The following is a 27,951-nucleotide window of genomic DNA, read 5'->3' as shown; positions in this document are numbered from 1 at the left end:
CACCGCCCCTTCCTCTTACAACCGCTTTTCAAAACCCGTTACAAGCCGGAGGAGGATGATACAGCCGCGGACACAAAGCAGCCAGCAGCAAAACCCTGACAGCTACTTTCTCGGTAATGTTAGGGAACAAAATGCTGCTATCGACAAATTAGCTGCTCGTCAAACTTGCCGGAGCGGAAGGTTTACTTGCGCTGTAGCGGGAGAAATGTTGTAGTTTAAAGTTTTTTAGAGGTGTTTAATCAGCAGATTTGACTCGAGGAAGGAGCCAGCTGTCCGCAAAGTTTCGACACTTTGGTGAGTTTATTTTTTCTCAGACATTTCTTTGTTTCTTTCTTTCTCTTCTCCAGCTCTGGGTACTTAGCTTCTTTCATCCTAAAAAAAGTGTTCCCTCACGTTCCCAAATGAACTAGCGCGGTTAGCATAGCCAATCACTTTCCTTATGACTAGTGAAGCTAGCTAAACTGCATTACAGTTAGTTTATTCTCACAAGTGACTTTAAATCTTTACTTAGATGAAGACAGGGTAAAGTCAGTGAAGCAAAACATACACGAGCAGCAGCTGACTGCTAACTTTTTTTTCATTTTGATTTAAATGGCGTTAAGTAAGCGCTAATGGAAATAAAATGCAGTTTTGCAGTTTGCAGCACCAACAATTGCCCTCACATTTCACCCAGAGTTGTTTAAATGTGACTGAGATGGGTTGTTTGCAGGTTTTCAAAGTTATTCTTTTTCTAAACTTTCTCACATAGGTCTACAGAAAATGGGAACATGGGAATTATCTTTATGTAGTTTCTTTGGACAGGTTTGTATAGAGAGAGAATATCAAGTCCTCAGAGAAAACAGATTAAAATGTAGTTGCTTCATCTTCTTTACTGGCTAAAATCTTTTACTGACACTATGACCAGTGAAGGCTGGGATGGTTCTAGGATTAACCTATTTTTCCTTCCTAATATGAACTGGTTTTATTCCTAAGCTACAGCAGCTGTCAACCCACAGCCACCCTGAGCCTCTGTAGCCAAGCTTGAGGTGAAGGGCTGCTTGGATAATTGGCTCAGAAGTTTGTTTGCAGAAACCTGAATAAGTTCAACAATGCCAGCAAGATGTGCAAAGAGATTTTTGTTTAGTAATCTGTTCAGGAGTCACGCATGTAAAATACAGCGGTCCTAAGCAGTTGCCCAATGCTTGCTTTTGCTTTCTGTTTGTCGCCCTGTTGCTCTGCAAGTTTACCAAACATTAGTTTTCTGTAAGCTTCCATACTGCTGAACCATTATTTTCCTGTGTGCCATAAGCTGCTCAAATGTGCAGATGTAGAATAGTGACTTGGCCTTTGTGGACAGCCTATTGTGTGCAGTGAATGGGCACCCCGGGTCTGGGGTGTGGGGGGACACCTGGCCGAGCACTTGATGATTTCAGTGAGAGCAGCTGGAAGAGCAAAGGGTCAGGCAGCATATCTATTGTATAGATGAGCCCTGAGTGGGGAGTTTCAACTCATTAGACATACTGGTATGTTCTTTATGTTAAATTTGTCTTATGCACAAATATATATATTATGTTAGGACAAACCGAAGTAAGGTGATCAAAATATATAAAATATTAGAACACAAAGACACCTAAGGAGGGTGGAAAAATATTGTATTTTTGAAATTCAAGAAAAAAGTGGACAATACAAATTAAAAAATGTAACAAACAGACAAATCTTATTAGAGTTTATGTAAATAAAAATAGAAACATGTATTGTAACTCTGCTCAGCCAAGTTTAAGCATCACCTTTGGTAAGCTTCATGTGGCTGATCTCAGCTGTTGTGTCTGGAAGTTATGTCATTGCTTAAGTTAGTAAGACTCTGTCTTTTTGCTTTGGACCAATGTCAGCTTCTTCTCTTACTTCAATCCCACATTAAAATATTAGCCTTGTAGATAATTCGCCAAGGTTGATTGTCTGCATTGCTATCATTACTTCAGGGAAACGTGGCTTACAGCTGACTTGAACTCCAGACTTGTGTTTTGAGGCGCCGCTCTCTGTCCATTTGCTTCTGTTGTTTTTCAATTAGAGAAATGATGCAACCCAATTGACACAAAAACTTGGTCCATGTGTAACTGAATCTGCCAGTCTGGAAATGCTGGCACACTGCTCTGGTCTAACTTTCTCAATTAGTCCCTGGCTGCTCTGTCCACTTGGCTTGGTGCCACTGTGTATTCATTGTTTTCTTGATTACCTGTTTCAATAGCATATAATCTAAATACTTATAGGTACTTAAAAAAGAAATTATTTGGTGATCAAAGTGAAATGATACGACTTAGAACAACAAGAGCCATTGCTGCCCTCCAGGTGGACTTAAAGGAACACAATTGGAATGAGGTTTTTGCAAATGAAGATTCAAATAGTGCATATGATGCATTCTTATCAACTGTAATTTCACTATATGAAAAACATTGTCCTTTAATGAAAATCACTAGAAAGCATCACAGATCAAATAAGCCATGGATCACAAAGGGGATAGAAGATGCATGTAAAAAGAAAAATAATCTATATAAGAGATTCATAAAACAGAGGACAAAAGATGCTGAAATAAAGTACAAGTTATATAAAAATAGATTAGTAAATATTATAAGAACAAGTAAGAAAGAATATTACCACAAATTATTGGAGCAAAGTAGAAGTAACACACAAGAAACATGGAGGATATTAAATAGTATAATCAAAAAGGGCTCAAAAAATAAGAATTATCCAGATTATTTTAAAAAAGATAAAGATATTGTGCTTGATAAAACTAAAGACATTGCAAATGAATTTAATGATTTCTTTGTAAATGTTGGCTTTAATTTAGCAAAAGAAATTCCAGAGTCAAGAAATAATAACGACCTAAATAAACATATTACTCAGAATGTGTCCTCCATGTTTATTGGTGCTGTAACTCATAGAGAAATAATTAACATTGTGAAGACATTTAAAAATAAAAAGTCCACTGACTGTTTTGGTATTGACATGATATTAGTTAAAAGTATTATAGAATATATAGTGCAACCTTTCGCATACATTTGTAATCTGTCCTTTCAAACTGGTGTATTTCCCTCACAAATGAAAATAGCAAAAGTTATTCCAATCCATAAAAACGGAGAGAGAAGTCAGTTTACAAATTATAGGCCAATATCACTGCTCCCACAGTTCTCAAAAATTTTAGAAAAGTTATTTGTTAATACACTTGATAAATATATTGAGAAGCATAATCTCCTAAGTGATAACCAATATGGCTTTAGAGTGAAAAGGTCCACTTCGATGGCAGTGATGGAACTTGTAGAAGGGATATCTAATGCTATAGATAATAAGGAATATACTGTTGGTGTTTTTATAGACTTAAAAAAGGCGTTTGATACGATTGATCATTCTATATTAATGAATAAACTAGAGAGATATGGCATAAGAGGGTTAGCATACAAGTGGATGAAAAGTTACCTGGATGACAGATATCAATATGTCGAATTCAATAATGTAAAATCTAAGCAGTTGAAGGTAACTTGTGGTGTTCCTCAGGGCTCTGTGCTGGGCCCTAAATTATTTATATTATACATAAATGACATATGTAGCATTTCCAAACTGTTAAAATGTGTATTGTTTGCTGATGATACCACTCTGTATTGCTCAGGTAAAAACCTAGAACAGCTTCTGACTACAGCGGAAAAGGAGTTAAATATATTAAAAAACTGGTTTGATGCAAATAAGTTATCATTAAATATAAAGAAAACAAAATTGATTATTTTTGGCACTAGACAAATGAAAAATGTATCTAAAATCAGGGTTAATGGAATTGAAATTGAAAGAGTGTACGAAAATAAATTTCTTGGAGTGATAATTGATGATAAGCTGAGTTGGAAGTCTCATATAAACCATGTGAAAACAAAAATGTCAAAAACCATTGCTATTCTCTATAAAACAAAGCATGTCCTGAACAAAAAAATCATTATACACACTCTATTGTACTCTGTTGCTTCCATATATGACTTACTGTCTGGAGATATGGGGTAATGCATATAAAACGAACACTCTTCCTATTTTCAAGTTGCAAAAAAGAGCTATAAGAATTATAAACCAATCAAACTATATAGAACCAACTAACATTTTGTTTATTAATCTGAATACCCTGAAATTTTATGATTTAGTTGAATATAAAATGGCACAGATAATGTATAAAGCACAAAATAGCTTGCTTTGCCCCAGTACTCAGAAGCTGTTCAAAGTCAGAGAGAGTCAAGATGACTTAAGGGGAACAGATTTCTTTAAAAAAAACAAGATAAGGACAAATATAAAGCAGAGATGTGTTTCTGTTAGAGGAGTTAACCTGTGGAATAGTTATGACAGTGATTTAAAAAGGTGTAGTTCATTTTCCTTGTTTAAAAATATGTTTAAAAATAGAGTATTAGAAAAATATATATATCAAGAATGAAAAGAGCAAAAAAAAAAAAAAAACAAAACAAAAAAAAACCTCTTGATTCTTTTGCTTTGATGTAGTTACTTACTAAGGTGGAAAGTTTTTTGTTTTTTTGTTTTTTCTTGTTTGTTTGTTTGTTTGTTTTGTTTTTGCTTTGTTTGCCTTCTCTCACCCCAACCGGTCGCAGCAGATGGCCGCCCCTCCCTGAGCCTGGTTCTGCCGGAGGTTTCTTCCTGTTAAAAGGGAGTTTTTCCTTCCCACTGTCGCCAAAGTGCTTGCTCATAGGGGGTCATATGATTGTTGGGCTTTTCTCTGTATCTATGAAGCGCCTTGAGGCGACATTTGTTGTGATTTGGCGCTATATAAATGAAATTGAATTGAATTGAATCTTATTATTTGCTTCGAGCCCTGTGTACAGGAGCTGCATGCTAAAAGATCTTTTGTTAAAAGGGTTGGCGTAATAAGCAAATGCTTCAGCCAATACCTTTTGATTAGCCTTGTCTCATGCTTTCTTGCTTTGTGGTAAATCTTTGTTCTGTCTTCACTGAGATATTTGAATGCTAATCAATAAACATATCACATATCACATCACATCACAAGTAAATTCATTTTTATTTATTTAATGAATTAAAAGAAAGTCAGTCATGGTTGTTGTCGGATATCTTCGTGTCTATCAGTTTATCCGTTTGTCTAATCATTGCAATTGGATTACCTAAAGCCTCCACTGCAAATGAGGCTGGAGCAGTGTGTTGAAAGCTCAGTTGCAGGGCAGTGCTCTCAGATGAAGTTGTTGGAAAGAACAGATGCTGCTGAGATTGATGAAGCCATCCTGTTTGTGAGTATCTGTTAGCACTGTGACTGAATATGTAAATCCTGTCAAGGTACTTTAATGTCTTGCCTTTATCTTGTCTGCTATTGTCTGGCATATCATCCTCGAGAGGCTCAATAGTTGTAATGGAAAGTATGACATCTCTTTCACTCTTTCTTTAGGGCAGGGTGCTGTCCTGTGGGATGGATGACGGGCAAGAGCAGGACCAGTACGAGGAGCGGCTGAAAGAAGTTTTTAACAGCTTTGACACTAGCGGCTGTGGCTCTCTGTGCCCAGAGGAGCTCTCCGACCTCTGTCAGTCGCTGCACCTTAATGATACCGCTCCAGCTCTTCTCCAGACTCTGCTCCAGAGCCAGGACCGCCTCACTGCCAGGGTGAGTTGCTAAGCAGCCGTTTCATCATAAACAATCGTCATACTGCTAATGTGAAGTCTGAAATTATACATTACCTGGTTGTAAATGAGACACACACCCCCTTTTTAAAAAGCTGTTATTTATGCAGCAATATTCATTTCTATTACTAGTGTTGAATATATGCTACAATCCCAATTTCATGCTGTGCAATGATTTTTGGCCTGTCCCATGTGCACAGAGTTATTTTTCAGAGTCTTTTGAGTGTTTTGATGATACTACAGGCTGTAGATTATGAGATATTCAAAGTTTTTCCAACTTTGGATTTGGGAACATTATTATAAAAATTTTGTAGATGCATTTTTTTTTTGTGTATTGGTAAACCTCTGCCCAGCTTTACTTCTGAGAAACTCTGCTTCTCCCTCTAAGATGGTCTTGTTTTTATATGTTATGTTATGTGACCTGTTACCAAATAAACTAATTAGTTTCTCCAGCTATTTATTTTTCATAACGCTTCCTTTGTCGGCCTTTGGCAACTTTTTTTTTCAGAGACATGTGGCCGATTTTGAAATTTAAAAGCCAGTATTTGTCATTAAATAATAATATTTCAGTATGTTCTGTTGTGACTAAAATATGGATTTACGAGATTAGTAAGTGCTTTCTATCTACCATTTACTCACATTGTGATATTTGGTTCCACCTCTTGAGCTACAACCGTGAGGTAGAACAGGTATTAGTTGTGCCCCTTTTCTTGTGCACGCCAGGATTTTTCATATTTATTTGCCATTTCATTGTTTGCTTAAGATACCAACCCCTGGTCAGCTCCAACCCAGGTGTCAAGACAAACTATGTGCTGATCACACACACTTTTATTTGAGAGAGGGGCCATTTGGAAATGTATTAAAAAAAATTAAGGACAGTGGTTCTGATAGTTCAACCCATAAATAAAGATGAGACGTATCCAAACAGCTTAACTCCACATGCTGGCATGAATGTATGTAAGCGTGTAGACAGACGGGTGGCTATTGTCTGGCAGGTGTGGGTGTTAGTGGACGGGGTAAATGTTAGCAGAGGGGCCGCTTAAATGATTGCTTACTCACGGCATCCAACAATAAAGTCAAAAAGCCCCAAGTATCCCCCTCCCCTCCAACACCATCTAAACCCGGGAGCCGTCAGCCTCCGCAGCACAAAGAAAATCACCATATTCAGGGTTGGCAGCTGTTGATTCTTAAAATGTGACCTTGCTGCCCCTGCTCAAACCCTCCTCCACACAGACACCCAGACTCCACCTCACCCACAGAGAATAGCACCCATTGTAAGGAATTTCATGAACTTTCTGTAAGACGTATTTCTTTAATTCTTTTGCAGGTTGACTTTGAACAGTTCAAGGACGCTCTTATTCTGGTTTTGTCTTCATCCATCGAGCCACCTCAGGAAGAACAGGAAGTCCTGCCAAAACCAGGTAAAGTCTTGATGGTTGTGCACAAGTGGAAAAGCCCCTATGCACAGCCACAGGACCCAAAGCAAGTCTTTGAAATGACTTGTTATGTTATTACCATCCTACTTATTGTGTAGATGATGACAGAAGAGGTTGGATGTAAGTTCAGTTTCTTTACAGATCTGTCATCGTTACATTGTGTAAGATCCTTGTTATATGACAACACAAAGACTGGACCTCATCAAAGCAAATACTACAATATTTATGCCTGTCAGTGAAGCATGATGTATATTGAACCTATGTGGTTCCTGTTAATTTCTCTAAAGGTTGACATTTAGTTCATGGCTGTTTTACTGAAACAGATGTGGCTTTGAAAAGATCCTAAAGTTACATTTAGATTTAGATTTAGAGAAGTTATTTGGAGAAGTACATACTGGAGGCTCAGCTAAATGCATCACTTTTTTTTCCCCCTGTTTTTGTTGTGCTAAACTTTTATGCAAATAAATACTCTGTGTATTATTTGACACTTTCTTGTTATTTTTCCTCAGAGTCTCCTGAGATCAAACCAAAGTTTGTGAAGGGCGGTAAACGTTATGGCCGCCGTTCCACACCAGAGTTAATAGAGCCTATTTCAGACTTGACTGAAACCACACACGTAAAACCAGCCGACGAGGAGGATTTGGAGGACAACTATGACTCAGCTGTTCCCAGGAAACGTGAGGTAAAAGGCTGAGACCGATCGGTTTTTCATCTCAAGTGCCATCCTTATCGCTTCCTGTCCTTGCGTGATTCCCTGCAGCCACGGGCCGGCATTCAGGCGTTATTCTTAGCTAATCAGCTTAGCGGCATGCAGGGTAGATCCTGTAGTGTAATATAAGCGTTCCAACACAAGATTCACAAGGTCCTATTAGTTGCATAACAAATTAGTACTGTCTGTAAATAACATTGTGAGGATAATTAGTGTTTGATAAGCCTTGAGTAATTAACACCTAACCACAGTTTTTGTGTAACGTCAGACTTCAGCAGGCGATTTATGTGCTGGCGGCTATGCAGAGGTTTAAGAATAGGAGATTTTAAAAATGTACATCCTGTGTTTTTGGCACATGCTGAAAAGGAAAGGGACATGAGACTTGTCACAGAGTTTTTATTATCAGGTCATTTATGTCCGTGAACAGTTGAACGGTATGGGTGTGTGGTTACTCTGATCTTCTAGATCTGTTTCTTGGTTAATCAGACTCACTTCTCACATGTTTCCACACGCAGTCCTTTCTCACAAATAGCATACAGCAGAGATTTTCAGTTATTAGTAGCTTACTTTAAATCCGCTCCGATCGACGATACATAGTCAATTAGCAGGTTGTTTAACCCTGTAAAGCCTGAACTATGAAATAATTGCCAGAAAATTCACATGACTGAGTGTTTATTGAACCTTCTGACAAATCTTTATGAAAATAATGCCTTTAGTATTCAGTTACTTGTGCAGAACTTTGCAAAGCTGGGCTGCAGTAAAAGAAACTCCTCCACGTGTTCACCAGTGCAATGGTAGTAAGTTTAAGCTTGGATGGAGATGTTAGTATTCTGTGTATTGTCTCTGACTCCACCCAGGGATGCCAAGCAGCGCAAAAGCAAACACTATTGGAGATGCTGAAACTGAAGCGCATCTTGGCATTGAATAATCATGCTGCAACAATGCTGAAAGTATCCGGCCTGGGGACCAGCAGATGGGGCTGGGTCAGGGGGCTCTGCCTCAGAGACTGCAGGCCCGCTGCTTGGGGAGGAGGTTGTAGGCCTGTGTCAGGGAAACAATGAGCTCCGCTACCCCTTCCCTCCTGGATGCCCACACTTCATGTATCAAAACGCCACTTGCAGAATCCCATCTGCTCTTCATTCCCTCACTGCTGGTTTCCCAAACAATAGGTGGGAATTCTGGGTTCGGAGTTGGAGATCAGCGATCAAGGTCTTCAATATTTCTTCACAAGGAAATTATTTTTTTTATTTTTTCAAATTGAAAATCATTTAAAACCTTTTTTGTGAGGCTAGTTGTCAGGAATAACCCCCAATAATTTTAATAATTTTGAGTAAATACTTTCACAAAATTGCAGATGGTTGAGGTTATTTGATTTATTTGCTTGATTTCTATGCTATTCTATTCTTCTATTCTATTTTATTCTTTATTATTTGTCTATAAAGGAAAATAAAGAAACGTGTGTGCACAACACATTTTCTTTGGTGCTGAAATCAGTCCTTCAGACCTCCCCCGTCAGGGCCCGTGCTATTACAAAAGGTCCTGTGTATGTGTGTTTTTTCCAGCCACCCCCCCCCCCCCCCCCACCTCCCCCTGCATTCAGACTCAAACTTGTCTGATTTAAAACCACGCTTAAACACACACACACTCTCAGCTGATTGTCTCATGAGAAAATCAGAGGGGGGGTTGGGACAATTGTTCTCAGTAGATATTTTAATGGTTAACTGATTCCATTATTATTTTATCTTTTATATGTTTTTGTTTCAGCGCTGGAATGCTCACGAATCAAGCACAGAGGAATATGAGGCAGAAGGTACATTAGATTCAGATTAATTTTAGACATTTTACTTCATACAGGACATAGCTTTGTTTGGTTTTGTTGTTTTTTCTTGATGCATGATCTAACTTTTGTCTTGTGTGCAGGTCAGATGCATCTCTGGAACCCGGATGAGCCGAACACGCCTCGGGGATCCATTGTTCCCCTATCAGCTCATTTAGAGGAGAGGCTGCGTGAAGCCTGCGAGGAGATGGAAATACAATGGGACGGATGTGCTGATCACAGTGAACTGCTTGCTCTCTGTGAGCATTTGGGTCTGGAGGTATGTTAAAGGGAAAATTACCCATCATTTAAATTAACCATGTCTGCCTTGGTCTTTTTTCTTTATTCTTTGTTGTTGTTTTTTCTCCTCCTTTTCTGAGGGCTCTTATAATGGTTAAAAAAACAAAAACCTTTTTCTATCTTCCACAGACTTTTATTTTTTTTATTTTTACTGATATGAAAAGGTCCTTCAAAACTTCTAAATAACTTAAGAGCTTTTGATAATAATGTTTTGGGGGGTTTTTTCCTAGTAAAAGGCATGATATTGTCTGCTGATTTGATACCCTTGCAACATGGAAAAGATCCACAGAATTTAGATAGTCCCTCATCTAAGCAACCTCTGGCACAATACTTAATCATGTTCCCAGCAGTAAATCTTAAAGGGAAGAGGATCAACAGACACAAATTTCATGATTATCATTTCATGTATCATCTAAAGTTGTTAGCAAATTTTCTGTCTTTTCATTAACTAATTACTGCACTTCTACATATAAACTAACTGCTTACACCGGTTTGAATTTGCTTTGGTCTTTATATATGTCATGGCAAAGATTCAACAAAGTGCTAGAAACATTCTCCGGAGATTTTGGTTCAGGTTGGCATGATAGCGTCACACAGTTGCACGTCTCAAAGATGTTCTATATGATTGAGACTGGATGAGTTTGGAGTCCACTTGAGTACAGTGAACTCATTTTCAAGAAACCAGTGTGAGAGGATTTGAGCTTTGTAACATTGCTCGTTATCCCGCTGGAAGCAGCCATCAGAAGATGGTAAACTCTGGTCAAAAAGTTATGGACATGGTCAGCAACAATACTCTGTGGTGTTTAAATAATGATTAGTTGGTACTAAGAGGCTTGGTGTGTGCAAAGATAATCTCCCCCATTACACAACCACCAGCCTGAAAGGTTCATACAAGGCAGGACGGATCCATGCTCTACAGCTGCTTGTGCCAAATTTTGATTCTACCATCCAACCATGTTTTTCCAGTCTTCTAATGTCTAATTTTTGTGAACCCATATGAAAGTGGCTTCAGTTTCCTGACCTTAGCTAACAGTAGTGGCACCAGGTGTGGTCATGTGCTTCAAGGTTTGACGTGTTTTATTCAGAGATGCTCTTCTGCATACCCTGGTTGTAATGACTGAGGTAATGTTGCCTTCTTATGAGTTTAAAGCGGTCTGGCCATTCTCCTCTGAGCTCTGCCATCAACAAGTTCTTTTCTACCCAGCGTATTTCTACGCTGGATACGTCTTCTTTTTCCGACCATTCTCTGATAACCTAAAGATGGTTGCATTTTATTTGGTTTTACTCAAGTAAAATGCAGTGTAAAGGTATTAATAAAAATTTCAATTTTTTTTCTTTTTAAATATATATATCAGGTGAATGGAGATGCGCTCCTAAGCCTGTCTGCCGATGGAATGATGACTGTTCAGGAGTTTGTATCCAGGGTTGCAAACCACAACAAACCCCCCACGCCATCAGCCTCAACACCCTACAGACAGCTTAAACGGCATCACTCCACTCAGGTATGCTATTTGTTGTTTGAGCTTCACCAGGTTAGGAGATTTGGGGCTAATTTCAGGGTTGTGTTTGATGCTTTTTGAAATTCAGAAAAGGCTCAATCGCTGTAGTATTTTGTATTTTCTCTGCTATGATGTATAAAAATTAAAAAGTTTTCTTCTACCTACAGCCTTTTGATGAGGGGGGACGGAGGATAGCTACGCCCTCTTCTTTAACCAGCACCATTGGCATGCGTCTGTTCTCCTCTCTTGATGATGGCACCGGTTACACTCCTGTGGAGTACATCCTGGATGCCTGGATAGAAGACGGAATAGAAAACAGCACTGATATCCTGCAGGTACATTACTGAAGTTACACTTCTTACTCTTCTTAGTTTATTTATGGTGAAACAAACAGTGTTTCACAAAATTGTTGACTTTGAATTCATCTGCAAAATATAATTGGAATGTATTTAAAATGGGATTTTAATTGGAAAATGTTTTTTGCAGGCTTTGAACTTTGAGCTAGATGGAAAACTGAGTCTTGGTGATCTCACCATGGCACTTGAAAATGAGCTACTCGTTACTAAGAATGGGATTCACCAAGCGGCACTGGCGAGCTTCAAAGCTGAGATCAGATATCTCCTGTGAGTATGAGTCATCATCATAATACAGCTCATACAGATCTTAATACGATTTGTTGATCCATGATTAACTGGATTGTGAACTGCTTAAAGCTGATAGTGTTGAAATTGAAAACAAATCTTTTTAAAAAACAGCAGGATTGTTGTTTTTGTTTATCGTGCCGTGTAACTCGTGTACAATTATTGTTCCTGTTGGTTTTTCTGATCTCAGAGAGCGTGTAGACAGAGAGCTCAGAGAGAAAGAGAAAATCCGATCTGATCTGGAAAAAGCAGAGAAGCAGAAAACGCAGCTTGCCAATGAGGTGGATGAGCATCACTCTGCAATTGAGCACATGAATAACCTCAATCTCAGGTAATTTATCATTCCAGTTGCACCACACTTCTTTTGAGATGCTTTTTATTAAATCTTATAAAGTCCAGTGACTAAACGGAAGGTTTGGAAACACATTTGTCATGTTTAACTTTTTTTAAATTTTGGACCTGTCTCCTAGAGGCCTCATTCCTCAGGTTTTAATTTATTACATCTGTTATCTGAATGAATTTCATTCATTGATAAACTGCAGTTGAACCTGTTTAGCTTGCTTTACTTTTGTTTATATAGATAGTTTGTTTACTCTAAATGTTTGTGAAGAAAAGTTTAGAGCAAATATTAAATCTACTTGCAGTGTTAATGAAATGTACTAGACCAAAACAGAGCCACAGCTGCCCTAAATTAACAGTATTGGTAATTAAAAAAATATTATTTTGTATTTATAATGGTTAATTTCCCAAGCAAGCTCTTTAATTGAAATGACATTTTTAAAAGTAAAGTATTGTTATTGTTTTTATCCATGACTTTTAAAATTGTGTTTTACAAAAATGTTAAAGCACTTTAATATTTTTGTGTTTAAGATGCCAAATTTACTTACTTTTCTGAACAGAAAAATACTCTTTAATGGTTCTGCTTGATTAATATCTGATCTCTCAAGGTTTGGTGTGCCAGCTCAAATTTGAGTTTAAATATGTGAATTCAGTTAGAGTTCAGTGACTTACAATATTTATTTATTTATTTTTTAGTCTTTTTTTTTTTTTTTGTTGTTGTTTTTTTGACAGATTTCTAAAATATTTGTTCTTTCTTGCTTTTTTTATGACAGGTGATTCAATACATTTGTTAAGTAATGTATATTAAGTGTTGAGTTTTTCTGCTGTGGATGATCATCTGCAGGAAGCTTGAGCAGGACCACAAAGAGAAGCTAGCAGCAGTAAAATCTGAGCTGATGAGGGAGATGGAGCAGATTCAGCAACAGGCTTTCCTGCAGCGTGACGAGCTGGAAGCAGAGATTGAGAAGATCAGGGAGGATGAATCATTCATCCGAGACCACCTCTCCATCTCGGTGAAGGTAACCGAATAATTCATGGTGTGCAAGTGTATTTGTTTTTTTATTTTGTTAAGCATGGAATATGTCAGTGTTTCTAATGTACACTATGTTCTTTATCCCCCCAAAATAATTTGAAAATATAAGAATTATGATGTTGTTCATTTTCAGGAGAACAGACGTCTGGAGATGGAGTTACTGGACTGCAATGAAAAACTAGTTGACGCTCAAAACCAAATTACCAAACTCCAGACAAGTTTGGACAACATTATGAAAGATAAGGTGCAGACACATTTTAAGATGCTATATAATGGATTTTCATAATATTGACTTTCACCTTTTTTGCTTGCAATTTGAGTTTCATGTTTGTTTGTTGTTTGTTTGGTTTTTTTATATCTGTATCTGTGCTAGCATGATAATTAGTACATGATCTTTTCTTATTTTAGTTTGGTGATCTGGACCCTAACAGTGCAGACTTCCTCCTCCAAGAGGAGCGCATTAAACAGCTACGCAGCGGCTATGAAGCTCAGTGCAGGGTAACTACGAGAGACTGTTGTTTCACAAAGGAGCGTGTAAAATGTGTTGACATGACACAGATGTTTAACTTTAAGTACTCTTATTCCGTAGGAATTACAGGATCGTATCGATGAGCTGCAGTCAGAGCTGCAGGAGTTCCACAGCCTCGGCAGAACTCATCAGTCTTGTCAGAAACCTCTCTCTGAGGAGCTGGAGAGTAAAAGCCCTGGAATGGAGTCTGACCCAGGTAAGCCTATAGTGTAACAGTGCAGTAAAATAGTGCTCAGAATCATTAAAGAGGACTAACTGCATACATGACCTATCGTGCAACAGTATTATTAAATTCACTGGTGACACAATTGCTGTTGTCCTGATATCAGGTGAAGATGAGTCAGCATACAGAGGTGAGTTACAGCAACTGTCAGTAAACAACCTGGTTTTGAACATTACTTAAACCAAAGAGCTAATAATGGACTACAGGAAAAGGCATGACTCAGTCTCATTCTGCATTAGTAGGAAGTGTGTAGCGTGTATAATAGGGGTGGGGGAAAAAATCGATACTGTGTAGTATCGTGATATTTTGTTTGCTAATAATGTATCGATACAGGGACAGCAGAAATCGATATTTTGTTACTAAAAAGGTTTTTTGTGCTCTGACTTCAGAGCATGTTGATCCTTTTTCTGAGCAAGAATCCTGACATTCCTTCACTGTCCAAATGTGTTTAACTTGTTTTTTGGCAGCAATAAACATGACAGTTTACTTATTTTCATTTAAGACATGTTTTATTTTAATTAAGTTTAAAACTTTTTTTATTTAATGTAAAATTATATTTTGTTTTAATTTACTTTCAAATTCTTCAGTTGCTGAATGGGCTGCATAGTTTTCATAAACTGCATAGTTCAGAATAGCTATAATTGTACCAGATGGTTGCGTTCAGTTAAGTTGGACTATACTGTAATACAAACCGTTCAGTTTGTCAACAATAAAACTGACTGAAATGAGAGACTGAGTGCGAGACTTTGATATTAGATAAAATGAATATTGATAATAAAGTTTACCTTTATGTACAGAATCTGAATATCGCAAAATATTTTTAAAAATTGCAATAATATCGTATCGTGCGTTAAGTATTGTGATAATATCGTATCGTGGGATGTATGGTGATTCCCACCTCTAGTGTGTAAGGTCATTTGAATTGGGTTTCCCCCTATCATTGAACCTTTCCTGGTCAGACAACAGTACTGGAACAGGGAAAAAGGCACATCAGAGACTACTTAGGAAAAACAACATTGAGCAGCAACTAAACACACATAGGTGTGGGATGCTGGCTGCTCTGTAGCAGTCAAAAATATGCTGCAAGGAGTGGTACAAACAGCAAAGAATTAAAAAAACACTGGTTGCCAGCTGCCATCCTTGGAGGACATTGCACGCTACTTTAAAAGAGCACAAAACATCAGGGACTGCTTTCACCACGGTCACAGTTTGTTTGGACTGTTGCCCTCAGGCAGGCGATGCAGATCACCCAAAGTACACAGCTATAGCTTCAGAGACTAATTCCTTCTAAAGACTAACTGGGTCCTGAACACTTAAATGCACTGATAAATTAATGCAGTGATAACTGACTCATGCTACTATGCTGCAACTCTGTTTGCACTGGTTATTTAGAGGTTATTTATTGGTGTTTTATTATTTGTGTTGTCCTGCTTTGTTTTGTAACCTTTGTCAAATATCAACCAACCCCTCACTTCTAACTTGACTTCTCACAGGTCTCGGTTCAGAGGAGGTTCAGCCTTTCAGTATGAGCCTAGAAGCAGAGATGATGCTGGAGCAGCTGAAGGAGCAGCACCTGCGTGAAATCGAGGAATTGCGAAACCAGCTGGAAATCAAGGTTAGTCTGCTAACAGCACCAGTTTTTAATGTGTAAATCTGCTGAAGAAAATGAGAAGTTTTAGAATTGGAAAGAAATGAGGAGGTGAGACCTCTGCAGGGTCCTCTATATCTCCACTCCCAAGTGCTTAAATAAATAAATAAAAATGATTATTATATCTAAAATATGGGGAAAGGGAATATGTGACTATTATTCAGAAATTAACTACAAGGTTTATATAAATAATTATTTTATCCATACAGATGAATGAATTTAACAACATGGTGGAAAAACAAAGGGTGAACCATGAAGACCAGAAAGCTGCCTTGGTGAACCTCCACCAGCAGGAGGTTCAGGCTTTAAGAGATGAGGTGGTCAAAATTCAGAGCCATGCACAGGAGCTGCAGAGCCAGCTGGAGGAGGTAGAGTTGGAGAGGAGTTTACTGGAGGAGAAACAGACAGAGGAAAGGGAAGAGCTTAAGAACCTCCAAGAAGAGGAGTTGGTAAAACTAAGAAACCAGCTCCTGGAGGCCCAGACTCACACTGCAGACCTGGAAGAGCAGCTGAAGACCCTAAGAGTTCAACAGACGGAGACCGATGAAAGTCTTGAGATTGAGAAGCTGAGGACTCAACATGCCACAGAACTTAAGAAACTAAAGGATGAGCATGCAGAGCTGTTTGAAACCAGACTAGCAGAGGAGAGAAAGGAATTACAGAAGGAAAAGGCTGATTTGGAGAAGAGATTATTAGATGATTGGGAAAGCAAGAAGAAATTGTTGCTATTAAGCCATGAGGAGAAACTAAGTGATAAACTAGAGGAGGTAAAATTGAAATTTGAGGAAGAGCGTGAGGAATTGGTGGAGACGCTGACAGAGGAGTGGCAGAAAGAGAGGGCTCAGCTGGATCAGCAGAACGGCGAGTCTTTACAGATGCTGCTGGAGGAAGAGATGCTGAGACTCGTCAAGGAGCAAGAAGAGAAGGAGAACAGTCTGAGGGAGCAGTGGGAGAGGGAACGAGCTCTGCTTCAGGAGCATCACGAAGCGGCGCTGCTCGAAAAAATACTCGAGGAGAGGTTGCAGCTACAGGAGAAGTTTGAGCAGAGGGAGAAAAAGCTGAAGGAGGAGTGGGAGAGGGAGAGACTCCAACTGGAGGAGGATTATGAAGGGATGATCCAGGATAGGATAAATGAGGAGAGGGAGAAGTTTGAGACGGAGAGGGAGGAGGTGGAGAAAAGACTGGAAAGTTTGATGGCAGAGGAGAAGGCGCGTCTAGAGGAGAGCCATCGAGAAGCCGTGAAGGAGCTGAGTTTCAAGCACATAGAGGAAAGGGACACACTCAGCGCCATGTTAGACAAACTACGAGATGACATCACCCAGGAGAGGTAAGAAACAACATTTTACTTAATTAAATTTATCAAAATTTATTCTTCAGCCTTAATCTCAAGCTAACATCACATGAAAGTAGTGTTAATCCTCTAATGTAACACCAAACAATCGAACATGATTCTGCTAAGAGATAAGGTGTCTAAGCTATTTTTTTAAAGCCTCCTTTGTTGACGATTGTCAGCAATTATAATGTAATACTTTCCAAACTGCTTCTGTAACCGCCCTTGAATAACCATGTGCAGGAAGGACATCGAGATCAGTTTCAACCTGAGAATCAAAGAAGTGGAAGATCGTTTCTCGTGTGATCAGGAATTTGTTGCACAGCGTTTTCAGGCTGATGTTTTGAAACTTGAACAGCACTACCAAAGAGAGCTGGAGGCGTTTTCTGAAAGCCACGCCAAGCAGAAGCTCGAATGGGAAGCAGAGATGCAGAAGGCTCTCGAGAGAGCAGAGGAACAAGGAAAAATGATGGAGGAGGCAGCGGAGGCGGAAAGACAGAGATTAAATCAGGAGTGGACAAAAGAAAGAGGGGAGCTAGAAAGTGTTCACAAAGAGCAAATGGAAGCACTAATGAATGAGAAAAAGCAGCTGCAACATGAGCTCGATGACTTGATTAGCAAGGCTCAGACCAAAGAAATAGAGCTCAGCAAGCAGCTGAATGATCTCCATAACAGGCTTCAGGAAAGCCTGAAAACCAAACATGATCTTCTTGTTCAGACAGAGCTCCTGTTGAATGAAACAGTCGATGATTTTAAACAGGAGAGGGAAGAACTTCTGAGTAGTAATTCAGAACTTGAGTCAAAGTACAATGAGATGCTTTGTATTTCAGAAAGTCAGACAGCAGAGAGGATTGAACTTTTAAATGAGCGCGATGATTTAAAGATGAAGATCGAAGAGCTGGAGATGCTTCTTAAGCGGGCCGCAGTGGACTTTGAGCTTGACAGGCGTGAGCTACAGGAAAGTGTGTCGATTCTTGAGCAAAAGTTAAAAGATGCAGTTGAGATTAAGGCAGAAGATTTTAAAGTAAGAGTTAAAGAGCTGGGGATGGAAATCCAACAGCTTTCATCTTCTGTGGAAAAAGTGGAAGACAAAGAGATGAAGGAATTGAAGGGGATGAACACATTTATGGAGGAGATTCTACACAACAGAGAATGTGTTTCTTTATTTGGTGAAGAAACACCTGAAATTCTGGATGAACAAGATAGCGATGAAGAGACTCTAACGGGGACTCTGTATGCAGGAGAGGAAGCCACTGAAAACGTGGATGTTTTTGACGCAAACAATGAAGATGGCTCTGCTACCAGTGGCATTCGGGGAGACGGAGAGTTAATGGGTGCAAGTGAAAAACAAGAACTCCGACAAAATATCGTGCAAGAAGCTATGAAAGAGACTCATGAATTGTGTCATGCAAATGCTGATGGGTTTCAGGGATGTGGTGATGATATTTCTGTTACCGATTTCCCCAAGCAAGCTGAACTTTATCACGCAGGCTGTGAGTTGGCACCTTCTGATCACCCCGAGTCCGAATCCACAGAAAACCCAAATGAAGCAGTTTTCCCAGAGATGAAATGTGGGCCCGTCTCATCACTTGAGGCCTTTGAAGATGGTGAGAACAAAGCAACTCTTGAATTATGTAAAGAGAACAATCCTCAAGATGTAGCAGCAGTGGGGTTTGAAAGCTATTCCCAGGAAGATGAGCAGCATCATGAGACTGTGGTTGTGCCCTCAACGCTGGAGGAGACAGGTTACCCTGGTGAACCGTGTCTTGAGGATGCTGAGGTTAACTGTTTACTGAATAACTCCCCGGATTCAGACTGTGAACATTTACTTGCAGAACTAAAGAGGGAAAACGTTAAATGTGGACATGAATGTGTGGATCAAGACTCTGATTGTGAGCAGCAGCCTTTGCTGAAACTACAGGCTTTCTATAATACGACCACAGAGGAGAACATTCTCCTGCATGAGAAGATTTCTTTGCTTCAGCAGAAGACGGAAATACTAGAGAACCTGCTGGCTCATAACAATGAAAAGATCAAGGCTGGGCACCAGGTGTTGGAGGAAAACTACAGCCTCAAAGTTAGAATGTTGCTGTTAATGGAGCATGTCAAAGAGCTGGAGATAAAGGCCTTGAAAATGACAGATCTTCAGATTAGGTATGAAGATTGTATGTGTGAAAATACCAAACTGAAGGAGCAAAATGGTGAACTTGAGAAAAGGGTGTGGAGCCTTGAGAGCAGGGTCAATATTTTCCACAGTTTCAAAGAGCAGCAAATTTCACTTGTGGATGAGATCAGCAGGATGAGAGAAGAAAACACTAAACTGTCTGAGCTGTTCAGCGAATTAGAAAGGCAGGATGGGATTCTTTCAGCCTTTGGCCTAGATGCTGAACGACTGGAGAGCCCCTCAGTGGAGGCTTTTCTGGATTTAGATAGGGAGCTGGAGGCGAATGTTGATGCAGTGACTGATCTTGAAGACTGCTGTAAGAAGTTGGAGAAGCAGAACACGCAACTTCACCGAACCATCACAGAGCTACAAGACAAGTCACAGACATTAAACGAAGTGACGCAGGCTCATAGGTAACATGGAGAAAACTAGGATCCCTTTGTCTTCTGTGGCCGGTGTTACCACCATCCTTTAGTGCTGTGAAGTTCTAGCTGCGACTGAGCTTCTAAACCCTCTGTAGCAGAGCCTGACAGTTTTTGTCCCCGTAGGTCATCAGCGGAGAAGCAAGAAGTCGTTTAGTGTGTGTAAACTGTAGAGTTGTTTATAATCGGTGTGCTGCAGTCCGTTTGGTGATTCTCATATGTACTCAACATGCATCGTGTGTGATGGATTCCTGCAGTTTCACTGAATTTATTTTTCTGACTTTTTGTCTCCAGATCTGAAGCCAGTCGTCTTGCTGAAGAGAACGTCCTCCTCAGGCAAAAGATTTCTGTATTGAAAGAAGAGGACTTAAAGGAAGTCCAGCAAGAGTTGACGTAAGAAGCACCAAATATAGTTTGCGGCTAACCACCACAGTAGGGTTTTTTTGTTAGTTTGTTTTATGCATAATCACATTTTCTTCTCACACTTAATTACAGACAAACATGGGAGCACCTGAAGAAAGAGAAGCTAGCAGCTCAAAAAGCATCACAGAATTTCCAAAAACAGGTGATGTCGTGCAAAAATAAATACAAAAAAGTTTTAAATATACAAAAGAAACCAATTTGTCCTTACAGACTGGATTCGATTTATTTGGACCAAGATATTTACTTAAAAACATGAATCTCCACAGATTACAGAGCTGCGTTTGCAGAGTCAGCAGCTGGAGGATGCGAATGGGATGCTGTCAGAGAAAAATGCCCAAAATACTGCCGGTACGGAGAGTCTACGACAGCAGCTGGCAGAATTGATAAAGGAAAATGAGAGGAGGGAAGCTGCTTCTGCTGAAGAGAAAAACAAGGTAAACGGCGTTTAATGACCATCTGATAGTCGCCACGGTGTGGTGGCGGTGGTAGCGGGTAGTTAATTGGTGGCTGTTTTGTGTTAGCTGGCAGCTTGTGTGTCTGCTCTGGAGGCAGAGTTGACCAAAGCTCTGGAGGACACTGCACAGCTGGAGGAGAGGAATATCCAGCTGTCACAGAAGCTCTCTAACCTCAGAGAGAAGGTGAGCATTAGATTATGGGCACCAAAACACTTCACATCCAACTCCACCATAATATAACACAGACACAATATTAAGAACTTCCTAACACCACCGCTTCTTAGAATTAAATGACCCAAGCTCATCCCCATCTCTGAATACCTGCAATGATTAAGATGCAGGAAAAAATACAAACTAAGTCGTTTCTAGCCTTAAGCCAGCTGTGATCTGCTGAGATCTTTGGGTGTTATCTGTCCTTATCATTAAAGTTATGCAAAAGATTGCTTCCTTACACCTGTAGGTGTCTTTTGGTTGTCAGGCAATCACGGCAGGCACAATGGAGAGTCACCTCAGCCACCTCGTAGAGGAGCGGAAGAGTGTGGATAAGGAGACTGTAGGGCTGCGCAACCAGCTAGCCAAAGCTCAAGAGAAGGTAAGGCTGCTGTAGCCTAAAGGATCTCACTCGGTCGCCAGATAGATGACAAATCGTTTGGTAATTTTTCAATAGTTGGGGTATAGTGGGCTTATTTCACAGCATTTTAATAGAATTTATAGAGATTTCTAGCAAAGCACTAACTTGGTGCATTAATTAGCACTAATATGCTTCTTTCCACTCAAGGTCAAGACTATGGAAGAAAATCTTCAGACTGTCAACCATCAAAGTACTCGTCTGAAGTCGGACCTTCGTGTCTCGCAACAAGAGAGGGATTCTCTAAAACATGAACTTGCATTGCTACGCAAACAGCTGCAGAATGCTATAGATAAAGTGAGGTTTTTGTTTCTCTATAGTAAGGTAAAAGACAAGCTGAGGGCAGAACAGACTGTGACCTTTTGCCCTTGTTAATCTCAGAACCGTGTTTTGGAGATGGCTCTGCACTCAAGCGGTCTGCAGAATCACAGCAAGAAGCTGTACAGAGATGAGATGTCTCGGCTGATGGAGCAGGAGCAGCAGCTACTGAGGCAAGAAAACGAGAGACTTCAAGCAGAAGTGTGCAGCATCAAAGGAGACCTCACCCAGTCCAGAGAAAAAGTGAGCCGAGCACCACAGAAAAATGGCAGGCTTTTAAAAGCTGCTTCTTTTTTTTTCTCTGTTATGTGAGTGGTCTTTTCTGTGTTTGCAGGTCCGTCAGCTTGATGCTACCATACTGTCCCTGAAGCAGCACAAACATCTGAGTCAGTCCTCTCTGATGAAGGCCTTGGAACAGGAAAACTTCTCTCTTAAAAAGGAGCTTGAAGCACAAAGGGAGCTTACCATGGTGTGCATTCATGCTGCTGACTATAACCAAAGAATGTTCCGATTATATAAAGTCCTCAAATTCTCACTACATGTGCTTTTCATTCAGGGCTGTGAAGGTGGACAAAGACGCACTGAGCTGGAGAGCCTTCAGCAAGAAAACGAGGCGCTCAAGGCTCAGCTGGCTCGACTAACAACACAGCTGCTCGAGGTACTCCAGCTTTTTTCTTTAAAGCTTTCTTTGGATATAACAGTTTAACAAGAAAGCAAAATAATTTAAACAATATTTTTTTCCTATTTCCAGACTTTTCAGGCACAATTCATGGGACTCCTGCCTCCATCACCTCACAGGATGCCCAGAGGACAGCACCGTGGTGAAGATCCAGACAACATGCAGGTACAGTGCAATTCAGAACTTCCACAATGGCAAACCCGACCAAATATATAACAGTTTACTGCTTAAGTAAGCTTGGATATATTAAATAAGTACTGCATTAGTACATTTATAGATTGACGTTCTTTTCTCACTTAGTTTGTTCGATCACATTGGACTTTTTTCCCCTTCTTTTGTTGTTAATATTAAATTAATCTTTGAAGCCTGTGCATCACTTCTCATGCTGGTTCACTTTCTACTGGGAGTTGATACATAGACCTTTGTCACAGCAGCTTCAGTTTGCCATGAAGTCGTAGTTAAACCCAGGTTTTTCTAATTAATGTAGGTTCTGTTCTGTGTATTCACAGGGCCTTCATTAATGTGATTAGAAGCACCTGTGTTTACCTCCTTATTTCCCTAACTGCTGTTACTTGCTCAGATATTAAATAATGTACAGCATTTTCATATTGTACTTGTGGCTGTAAATGTCAATGAAAAACTGGACATCACTAACATTTTCAACATCATAGCAAAAAAAAAGTGTACCTGAGCTGAGTGTCCTCCATTCCTCGTCTGCGTTTTCCACTCCTTTCTTTTTCTTTTATTTATTAAAGCTGTGTTTGCTGTGTTTTTGAGATTTTATTTTATTTTATACGTGTCGTAGATTCATTTTGGCACCCATCTGTCTTCATCTCCTTTTCTCATATCTGTAGAGTTTACCTTAATGGGTCTGGTGTTTTAGCTTCTGGCACCTATGTGTTTTTTTTTTTTTTGTTGTTGTGTTCGTTTCTGAATTCATTGTCTTTTATTTTCAACCTTGAATGCTGGTTGAAATAGGCTAAAGTAGTTGCCATGGTGTGATCATCTGGGTGAGATGGCTGACTTATTTATTTTTTTATTATTATTTTTTTCCTTTTTTCATGTTTTTCTCCCACACTCTGCGTAAGTTTTCATTTCCCAACAAATACAAGTTGTCCTTTTATAGTTATCACATGTGTAAGTGGCATCTTCCACCTTCATCTATCATCATCAGGTTGCCATTAACATGTGGACTTTGTTTGAAACAAAAACATTATGCACAACATCTGCAGAAAACTCCATTTCTAGTTTACTTGCAGATTAAGTTTTTCTTTTTTTTAGTAATTGCTGACTTAGTCCTAGTTTGCCCACATCTTTGTTCAGCACGTCATCAGTGAGGATCAGTTACTGATTAAAGTTTGAGATCCCTGTATGTATGATTAGTCCTGCTGTTCATGCTGGCTTATACCACTTTCCAAATCCGCAGTGCTTAAACGGTGAACTATAAATTTGAAAACGCAAAACTAAAGAGATGTTTTCTTGGCCAGTATGAACAGGAGGAATGCTGACATCCTGCAGATTAATAAATCTGCATTCATATTAGGATTCCTAGTTCATCTAACTTAATTTATTTGATAGTCTACACACATCTCAGGCATAAAAAGCCCATCTTTAGGATTAGAGGGTAGAGCCCTGGTGAAGTGTACCTGCCTTTTCTCTCCAGGGGGCGATGCCGGAGCAGCGGGCGGCACACGCAGACAGCTGCCGGCGGATCGGTGGATTGTAACGCCAGCGTCATTTCCTGCTCTTCTAAAAATCTGAATGTGGCATATGAAGCCCCACATTCGTGGTGCCTGAGATAAATGGCATGAAGTTGTAGTTGTATTTCATTGCTGCTAGGTGGCAGGAAAACACAGAAAAGGCTTCTGGCCTGTTTTCCCAATGGGATTTTGATCACACTAATACTTGCATTGACAGTTGATAGACTATGTTTTCTAAAAAGAATAAATAAATAAAAATCTATTGAGCTTATATAGACTGGAAAGATGTAGGACCAGACCTTTGGTGGATTCATTATACATCCTGATCAGTCTTTTCAATGCAGGGTTTACTTTCTGGGAATGACGGTTATGCACTTGTCTTTTTAAAACTTTAAAGGGTTTATGACAGGGTATGTATCCTCGGAGGAAAAATCTTGTCATCAAGGGCCAAGGTTAGTGCCTGACAGGCTTTTGAGTCTTTTTCTAACAATCAAACCATTCACACGTGTTATTGCCAGGTGATGCTACCTGATGTGCAGTCAGGGTTCATGGAGATTTTTCAGTGAAGGTACCAAGTTTTTAGTCCTCTACTGTCCATTTGTGTTCTGGGTGTCTTTTGTTGCTGCTGAGCACCCAAAGTGAATCACATCTTTTTGCTTTGTCTTGTTTTTTGTTGTTGTTGTTGTTGTTGTTTTTGCTTTTGCGTTTTTGTTTTTTAAGCAAGGACTGATCAAACATGTTTGGTAATTAATTTCAGTGTTTGGCTGGTATTTATTAAATCTTTGAGGTTGGTAGTGTGTCTTTAGTACAGTGCGTCATTATGTCTGCGTTTTTGTTTTGTTTTTTAATGATTTAGTGCATTTTTGTTCTTCTTCCTACACACGCACATTTGTTTTATTTATTTTATTTATTTTTTATGTTTATTAGATTTTGTTTTATTTATGCATTAATTAATATTTTTTCTAGCTATATCTGGAATATGTCATAATTTTATACTTGTATTTATTTTTCTAGTGAATCATCCTCTCTTAAGAAATGTAACAGAAATCCATTAATAAAGAATAAAGCAACTAGCTCACAAGAAATGCCGTCTGTATGGTGTCTCTGACTCATCTCACGCTCACATTTCCATTTTTTCAGAAGCTAAAAATCTCATTTTATATGGTAGTCTTGCATCAGCAGCAGTTTGACGATGTCCTTGACTGTCTTCTCCCCAGGATGAAAGGGAGACGAAGATGAAGCGCATGGAGGAACGAATGAAGGAAATTGAGTTGTCTCTGCATAATGTCAAGCTGCTGCTCAAAGAGAAGGTTGCTCAACTCAAAGACCAGGTCAGTTCAGTTTCAGTTCATTGGCGTCCACCAATTTGTTTTTAAGGTGCTGTTCAAAGCTGGACTCCCATTTTGAAAAAAATCTATTATACATTGGCTAATTTGGATTGTTAAACACAACCTTTCAGGAGACTTATTAATTTAGTTTGGTTTTATTTTTACATTGTATATAGCACCGGCCCACAACTGTAGCTCTCTTGCACTGTGCTTTATATTGTCCTGCAATATCAGAAATGCTAGCAATCACTTGGTGACAATGGAGAAATATGATTCACTTTCAACAGAAAAAAACTCCAGTAGAGTCAAACTACAGGGGCAAACGTCTGCCACAATTACTTCTAGTGTGAAATGAAAAAGAGAGGGGGGGGGCACATGGTAACAATGACAATGCAACACAACCTGTGGGAGAAGACAGACAAAAGTTAATAATATTCATTACTGAAACATGGTCAGTGCATAATGGGAGGTTCCCCAGCAGTCTAAGCCTGTATCAACATGGGATGGTTCAGGGTCATCTGATACAGCCCAAACTATAAGCTTTATCAAAACTTAAAAGTTTAAATCCAATTTTAAATGTAGAGAAGGGAATCTGCCTCCATCAATTTGGAGCTCTTTCCACAGAAGAAGAGGCCTGATGAGATCTGATGGGGTCTCATTGTTACTTTATATGTGAAGAGGAACATTTAGTGCAGCTTGATAATGAGTGATTGCAGGAGTCCATCCAAGAATGTATGAATTCGTTTTTCCACATCACTCTGAGATGCTTGGCAATTCCACAGAGATTAAATTTTTAAAAAAAAGAGAGAAAGAAACTCATAATTTAGAATTAGAAAGGTTATGTCGTTAATTTAAACTACACCCATATTGTGTTTTCTGTCTTCTTAGATAATTCCAACTCCATTTAGTCTTCATAGCAATTGAAATGTATCCTGTAATAATACTACCTAAGGGAAATAGTGTGGGTCCTGGTACAAAACCTTGTGGAACTCCATAACTAAACTCCTTGTTTTAATGAGCAATTTGAGATTATTTAAAACATTGCCGTTCAGTGTAACCCATTACAATCAATTATCTACTTTGACTTTTCTAGCTGCACAAGAACGGCAAAGCAGACGTACTAATCAAAGATCTGTATGTGGAGAATGGCCAGCTGTTGAAGGCTCTGGAGATAACTGAGCAACGTCAGAAAATCGCGGAGAAGAAGAACTACCTGCTGGAGGAGAAGATCTCTAGCCTCAATAAGATAGTGTGTGACCTAAACCCGTCACATCTTCCGCTGCCGTACCATTATAAATGATCACAAAGGATTAACTTAAAATGTGTGTCCAAGTCGATATTTGCACTGTATCTTTACTAAATACTTTTATTTTATTTATCACTGCTGCAAACTTTATGCAGCAGATTCTGCCAATTCATGAGAACTGGTGGTTTTATGTTAAATATGCAGTATTTTTGTCCATTTAATTCTAACCAGTAATTAATGGGACCCATAAATAACTAGAGGTCAAACTGCAAAAAAGACATGTCTTTATGCAGGTATTTATATTTTTAAAACACTATTACCTATTATTAATAAATATCTTACCTTTAAACTTTTACTCTGTCCAAAGAGAGGAAAAACAATGAAGTGTACTTTTTATACAATTGTGTCCAAAAGTTGTGTGTATCTTTTCTTTCTCTAGCCCTATTGTAAAAGAATAAATAGAAACCTGTTGTTCGGTAGTAAAATCACGCAAACTGAGACATCGAATCATGCTTTACCTAACACTACCAGAAGTTGAAAAGACTTTAAATGTCTGTCAAGTGGCAATACTTAACATGTCATTTTACTTTTAAAGGAAATTGTATGATCTGTTGCAATATGTAAAGGTGTATATGCCATGTCATTATGGTTGAGACAGGGTAATGGCTGTGCTACAGGTATAAATAAAATGAATGGATTGTTTTTGGTGGTTTGTAAGTTACAGCTTTTTCCACAGTTATCTGATTGCACATACACATGATAACAATGTGATTCAAGCAGAATCAACATATTTAAAATTCATGCCAACCCTCCATGCCAGGAATGTCAAACTTATTTTACATTTACATTGTCTTGAAGCGGATGTTTTTCTAGGATGAAATTATTGTAGAGCAGACATCTTTAATGACTAAAAAAACAAGAGTTGGGTGCAAGAGTTTGAATTTATTTTGGATTTTCTCCAATCCACACAGGCTCAAATATACGAATACACCCCACTAGTATTTGGTTAAATGTCCTTGGCATACATGCCGCACAGCAAGAAGGTCCTGAGTTCAATTCCAACATCAGGCCGGGGTCTTTCTGTGTGGAGTTTGCATGTTCTCCCCGTGTTTGCGTGGGTTCCCTCCGGGTACTCCGGCTTCCTCCCACCGTCCAAAAACATGCAGCTTGTGGGGATAGGTTAATTGGATAATCCAAATTGCCACTAGGTGTGAATGTGCGAATGAATGAGAGTGCGAATGGTTGTCTGTCCCTGTGTGTTAGCCCTGCGACAGACTGGCGACCTGTCCAGGGTGTACCCTGCCTCTCGCCCTATGACAGCTGGGATAGGCTCCAGCGCCCCCCGCGACCCTGAAAAGGATAAGCGGATGGATGGATGGATGTCCTTGGCATACATTTTAATATGACTTTTATTTTGTTTTGAATATTTGTTTTACATTGTT

The 27,951-nt window shown here is 39.2% G+C and overlaps 1 protein-coding gene across 3 annotated transcripts; it reads left to right on the top strand.

The window, feature by feature from the left end:
* Nucleotides 1-50: 50 nt before the first annotated feature.
* Nucleotides 51-27,211, top strand: nin (ninein (GSK3B interacting protein)). 3 transcript variants are annotated; one of them, XM_087832913.1, is made up of 29 exons: nt 4,535-5,258; nt 5,414-5,626; nt 6,971-7,064; nt 7,589-7,761; nt 9,553-9,598; nt 9,709-9,884; nt 11,260-11,406; nt 11,571-11,738; nt 11,890-12,026; nt 12,235-12,375; nt 13,228-13,402; nt 13,550-13,660; nt 13,825-13,914; nt 14,006-14,141; nt 15,662-15,783; nt 16,026-17,143; nt 17,390-19,723; nt 20,027-20,125; nt 20,228-20,297; nt 20,422-20,589; nt 20,677-20,793; nt 21,089-21,202; nt 21,389-21,535; nt 21,620-21,799; nt 21,891-22,025; nt 22,113-22,214; nt 22,308-22,400; nt 25,153-25,266; nt 26,357-27,211. In XM_087832913.1, exons 1-29 carry the CDS (start codon nt 5,154-5,156, stop codon nt 26,561-26,563), a joined length of 7,032 nt encoding a protein of 2,343 aa, XP_087689039.1. In that variant the 5' UTR covers nt 4,535-5,153; the 3' UTR covers nt 26,564-27,211. The 3 variants fall into 3 exon arrangements, with proteins under 3 accessions (XP_006798713.2, XP_087689039.1, XP_006798712.2); XM_006798650.3 differs by lacking the exons at nt 4,535-5,258; nt 17,390-19,723 and adding an exon at nt 51-294; XM_006798649.2 differs by lacking the exon at nt 17,390-19,723.
* The last annotated feature ends 740 nt before the right edge of the window (nt 27,212-27,951 follow it).

The sequence above is a fragment of the Neolamprologus brichardi genome, chromosome 19, assembly GCF_056152115.1.
Source record: "Neolamprologus brichardi isolate AB-2024 chromosome 19, ASM5615211v1, whole genome shotgun sequence".
Taxonomy (NCBI): domain Eukaryota; kingdom Metazoa; phylum Chordata; class Actinopteri; order Cichliformes; family Cichlidae; genus Neolamprologus; species Neolamprologus brichardi.
Note: the sequence above shows the minus strand (reverse complement) of the source record. Positions and strands in the feature narration are given on the sequence as shown.

Coding starts and splice junctions, on each gene's coding strand:
- nin (XM_087832913.1), top strand. CDS start 5,154: ATGAGGCTGGAGCAGTGTGTTGAAAGCTCAGTTGCAGGGCAGTGCTCT. Junction 9,599..9,708: donor AGAGGAATATGAGGCAGAAG/GTACATTAGATT, acceptor TCTTGTGTGCAG/GTCAGATGCATCTCTGGAAC. Junction 19,724..20,026: donor GAAGTGACGCAGGCTCATAG/GTAACATGGAGA, acceptor TTTTGTCTCCAG/ATCTGAAGCCAGTCGTCTTG.